This window comes from Myotis davidii, unplaced genomic scaffold, assembly GCF_000327345.1.
Source record: "Myotis davidii unplaced genomic scaffold, ASM32734v1 scaffold395, whole genome shotgun sequence".
In the NCBI taxonomy this organism is placed as follows: Eukaryota; Metazoa; Chordata; class Mammalia; order Chiroptera; family Vespertilionidae; genus Myotis; species Myotis davidii.
In genome coordinates, this window is record NW_006287904.1 from 767,001 (window position 1) to 771,950 (window position 4,950).

General features: G+C 38.8%; 1 protein-coding gene across 1 annotated transcript in view; it reads right to left on the reverse strand.

Moving 5' to 3' along the window:
• The window catches only part of GADL1 (glutamate decarboxylase like 1), a 124,576-nt gene that overhangs the window by 55,858 nt on the left and 63,768 nt on the right, over nt 1–4,950 (reverse strand). Inside the window, exon 12 of the mRNA XM_015561245.1 lies at nt 81–280. Coding sequence (XP_015416731.1) covers nt 81–280 — 200 coding nt within the window. The remainder of the gene's footprint in view (nt 1–80; nt 281–4,950) is intronic.

Sequence of the window (4,950 nt, forward strand, 5' to 3'; positions counted from 1 at the left end):
CGTTACTGTCACTGAGTCTATTGTAGATACACATGGGTGCACACACACACATGCACACACACACACACACACGCAAGTACCTAGATAAAGCAAGAGCACGATTAACTCTTTCTTCAAGGCCTAATGTGCCCAGGGCCTTCCAAGTCATCCAGAACTTGAATGCATCTGCTCTCCTGCTACATTGGATAGACTTGTCTCCTGTGTCGTAGCTGACATCATAGAATTTATCCTGCTGGAAGAGGTAAGATGCCTTGGCAGAGTAGCATTTCTTAAGAAGACCCTTTTGGGGGGAAAAAAAGAAGAAAGGTTAAAAGATTGTCCATTTTTTTAAAAAAAACCTTAATTTTAAAAACGAACACCCAAAAACATAACCCGTATGATATTCTACTACTTTGTGCCAAAGGTGTTTAGTCTCATTCTATGATTGCCCTAAATCAGAAGCAATAGGTATGTATTAACTTGGAGACAGATTACCCATTGTGTTTCCAGAAATCCCTCAGAGTTGAGAATGCTAAATCCATCCTCAACAATTTTCCTGATGAGTACTGAGAAGCGTTGAGACCACCATGTCATCATCTGTATGAAATTAAGGTGGGCCAATTTCTCAGTATGAAATAAAAATCTGTTTATAACTCACTCAAGGCTCCTACCATATTATACCTACTTTATACAACTTCATATGCAAAAAAAAACTAGGCTTTTAAAAACTTTTTCTTTTCAACTCATCTATATTAAAGAGGCCTGAAGTGACAATAACCCAGAGGAAAAAATCTGAAGAAAGTGCTATGGAGGAGTTAAACAACTGTCAACAAGTTTTAACAACCACAGTATATCCGCTACAATTCCAAAGGTTTCTTTGTGTTGGTGTCACATTGGTTTTATTTGCAACCAAAATCAATTTGCATTTACTGACTGCTAACTTCTTGCCAAGCAGTGGAAGACAATTCACTATGTTTATCACCATTTTAGAGTCTTTACTTTGACCTCAGATTATTACAGTTTAAGCCCTGTGGCCCTCAATGTCATTTGGAATCTACAAAATCCAAGATTTTCTAACCTGTCCTTCATAGCCCCCATAATTCCCTGAGCACCTTCATTACCCGAGAATATCTAATTGAACCATCTGTCTATCTCCCCAGCATAACCAAACTACTCAATGTCCCTTAACCACTAGATCATACCCCATCTGCACCTTTGCTCACACCATTTGCTTTACCTTGTCTCTATTTTAATATAACATATGACAGTCAAAACAATATGTGCAGTATACTTATAAGTTCTGAAGTTTACTAACACCAAACATAGTCTTCCCTCTTTAACAAGGTCTGCCCTTCCTTTGGGTTCCATCTCAAGTTCTGCTTCCTCTTCAGCTTCTTTATCTGCCCATTCGATTGGGCTCACTTCCTGCCTTTATATTCAGCTGCATTTGTTGGCTTTCCTCTTGCAATGTCCCCACTCAATGAGCAGTCTGCACGTATTCTCTCCTCATGTGGCAAAACCGGTTCTTGAAAGCAGGAATCATTTCTTGTCCACATCTTGTCCACATCCACAGAGCATAACATTGTATTGGGCACAGAGGACCCTCACTAAGCAATTAGGGGGATTATGCCACTCCCCATAGTCCATACTCCTCTCACATTATCCTGACATGTAGTATGAACAGAATAAACACAGATATATGAACTTCTCATATGATGCATCTTATAAACCTTAACAATGCAGAAAAATCAGTGCTGTACTGGAAGCTCCAGAGAAACTCCGCAGGAGTCATAGAGGTCCTAGAAATGATCCCTTTTGTACAGAGAATGAATTAAATGCACTCATTGGACTGACCAACTTGTACTTCAAGGTATCACATTCCAAACAAAAGCATGCATTTTGTTATCTTAATAGCAATTTTGTCTTGGGTGGACATTAATCTGGATATAAGGTGTCCCATTACCATAAAGCATGATTTTATACTATATAAAATTATATAGCAACTATAATCAAGAACTCCAAATTCCCATTCATCCATTATCCAAAATAAACTAAGTATAAAATAATAATTAAAGGAATATTAGTAAGCCTTCAGCCTGGCCTTGATAGATATAATTGGGAGACCCTGGGGAAGAGCTGACTGCTCTGATCTGAATAATAGGGTAGAAAAAGCCCCTTACTCTTTAAGCTACTTTAATTTTATCAGCAATCTTTCAACTTTGATCACAGCAGCCACCACTGCATCTCCCTACCCTCAAATGTCAGGAAATTTGGTTATTGTTTCCATAGCAACTACAGCCTGACCCATGCATTACAACACTAAAAGGCCACTGCATATATTTCAAAGACAAAGCACACACACACACACACCATATATACACACACACTTATACTTGCATCCTGATTACAAATTTATTTTCATCAACTATGCAAGATTCAAAAAATTCCCAAAGCAAATGAACTTTAGACATGTCTTGGGCAAGTTTCAGTGACTTATGCTAGTGGCTAAAAGGAAGAGGAAGCCCATTCATTATCAGAAGACAAATGGATCATCTTAGTCAAATGGAGAAGAGGAGAGCCAAGAAAATATATAGCAGAATGAGCGATTGTCCTGCGGCAGTGACATTGTTAATTTCGTTGCTCTGAAAAATCCTCCTGCCTTGGGAAGCTTCCCATAAAGAACTAGAGGCTTGGGATTTACTTTATTGAAAATAAATGAAAACTATTTCCCCAAAGTTTTTTTGCTTTGCATTTTAGTTTATAATCTTGTATTAAAATTGATGAGATCTCTTTTGTTTAAGATGCACATTAACTAAGGAAAGATCTCCAGAGAGAACAACAATATTGGAATAAGTATAATAAAAGCTAGGATTTTTACTTTTTAAGTGCAAAACACTTAATCTGTCATTATTGTACTACCAAAGAGAAGGACCGTGTTTATCTTGCTCATCTTTATACACTTAATCCTAGCAGGACAATAAAAACTAGTTATGTGGATTCCGGAGACAAATATTCAAGGAGAACTGCTTTATAGTGTGCTATCTCAAACAGTCTCATGAATTAGTAGACAGTGTATGAAAATTTTCACAGAGGCAAGTGAAAGAAATGCAGTCAAAGTAGCTTAAGCAAAAAGGGAAAATTGTACAGGCTCATATTTCAAAACATCTAGATCTATAAAATCTGCAGGCACAGTTGGATCCAGGACTACATCAAGAATTTGCCTTCTTCCTCTTGTTCTAGCTTCTTCTATATTGGCCTCATTCCCACAGCAGAAAGCTGGTAAGAAGCCTGGGAACTAGGGTATTGCAGTGGGGCCTGTGAGCAAAGAAGGAGACTCTGTTGGAGAGAGATGGGCAAGAAAGAAGAGACAGCCTCTGCCATTGATGCTACTACGCAAGCAGCAAGTCACCATTGGCCTTCCAAGCTCATTTTCTTCTCTGAACCTTCTGCTGCCTAAACCTAGCAGGCAGCCAGTTAGTAAGGGAGCCTGGGAATTGTGGTTTTCTGGAGTCAAGCCCTTTTCACAGCAAGGCAGAGGAAGGTTGAAGAATGAATTATACAGTAAAGAGAAACAGGCAAATGTCAAGCACACAGCATGAGGACAGAAACCATAACTCTTCTTTTCAGTGTTTGTATTCACAACACCTAACCTAGCGCATACCAATAATGGCCAGAGCCAACATTATACAGTCCTGACACTGTATATGCATGAAGTCATTTAAATCTCAAGTTGTGCTATTTTTGTCAACACCCATGTACATGTGAAGAAACTGCAACACAGCGAAGTTTGGTGAATTACCTAAGATCATGTAGCTTCTCAGTGGTAGGGCTGGGCTTCAAACCAAGGCCTCTTGAGGCCAAGGCCTAAGCTCCTTACACATCACTCTCTGCTCTCTCTACAGTGAGCACTTAAATATGTGTGGAAGAGAGTGCTCCGTAAATACTCATTAAGAGTTCTTAAAGAGGTTGGTGAAATGGGAAATGGCAGTAGAGTACACATCAAACAAAAGGTCAAAACAACTAACATCCCATTTCAGGCCCTTAACTTTGTCCCTGTAGATATAACTTTGGCTTTTACTAGTGGCAATATCTTGTCTATGAAGCATTTTAAGATTTTTCTAAATACTTGTGACTCTGGTGATATTTAAGGAGATCACTAAAAACACATTATGAGTCGGCAAGTTGTGTATTTTCCTTGTCAAGATGAGTCCAGTCACGTTTGCTTTCCACAGGCCAGATCAGATTCAGCAGCCACTTCCCCAAGAGTCAGTGACTACATGAGCTACTTTAAGTCCTCACTTCTTGCAATCACATTTTTTAGCTTACCAAACAAAAGCTACCAAAAACTCCCATATGGCTCTTCCCATATTCTGGCCCGTTTCACCATTACTTGCAGTCAAGACATTGTCTAAATTAAATGCCTTAGGGAATTGGTATATTAATCATCTTTGTACTAATTAATTCATTCCAAAATTATGTATTGAGGACCTATTTTATAGTAAGTACTATGATGCCAGGAGTTTGGGCATACAACCACAATGGAAGTACTAAGCATCTAGGCCAGGGGTACGAAATCGTTTGGTCTGGCCCTGCCAAGGCACTGGGGGTGATGGTTTGGGCAAACAACCCCAATGGAAGTACTAAGCATCTAGGTCAGGGGTACAGAATCGTTTGGTCTTGCCCTGTCAAGGCATTGGGGGGTGAGTTAATTAAAAATTTGACCAAATATAGCAGGCGAATTTTTAAGTTGATAATTTTGTGTGGACCACGAATGATGTTATAAATATTCAAATGGCCCTTGGCAGAAAAAAGGTCCCCCACCCCTGATCCAGGCTAACACATGTTGACTAAATGGACAAAATTAAATTTAGGCTGTGAATAGCAGAAAGGCTTGTTGTAATGTAGAATATAAAAGTGAATTTTAAAAACAATTATACCTTCTAATATTGGCTTTATTTATTTATTGAGGAA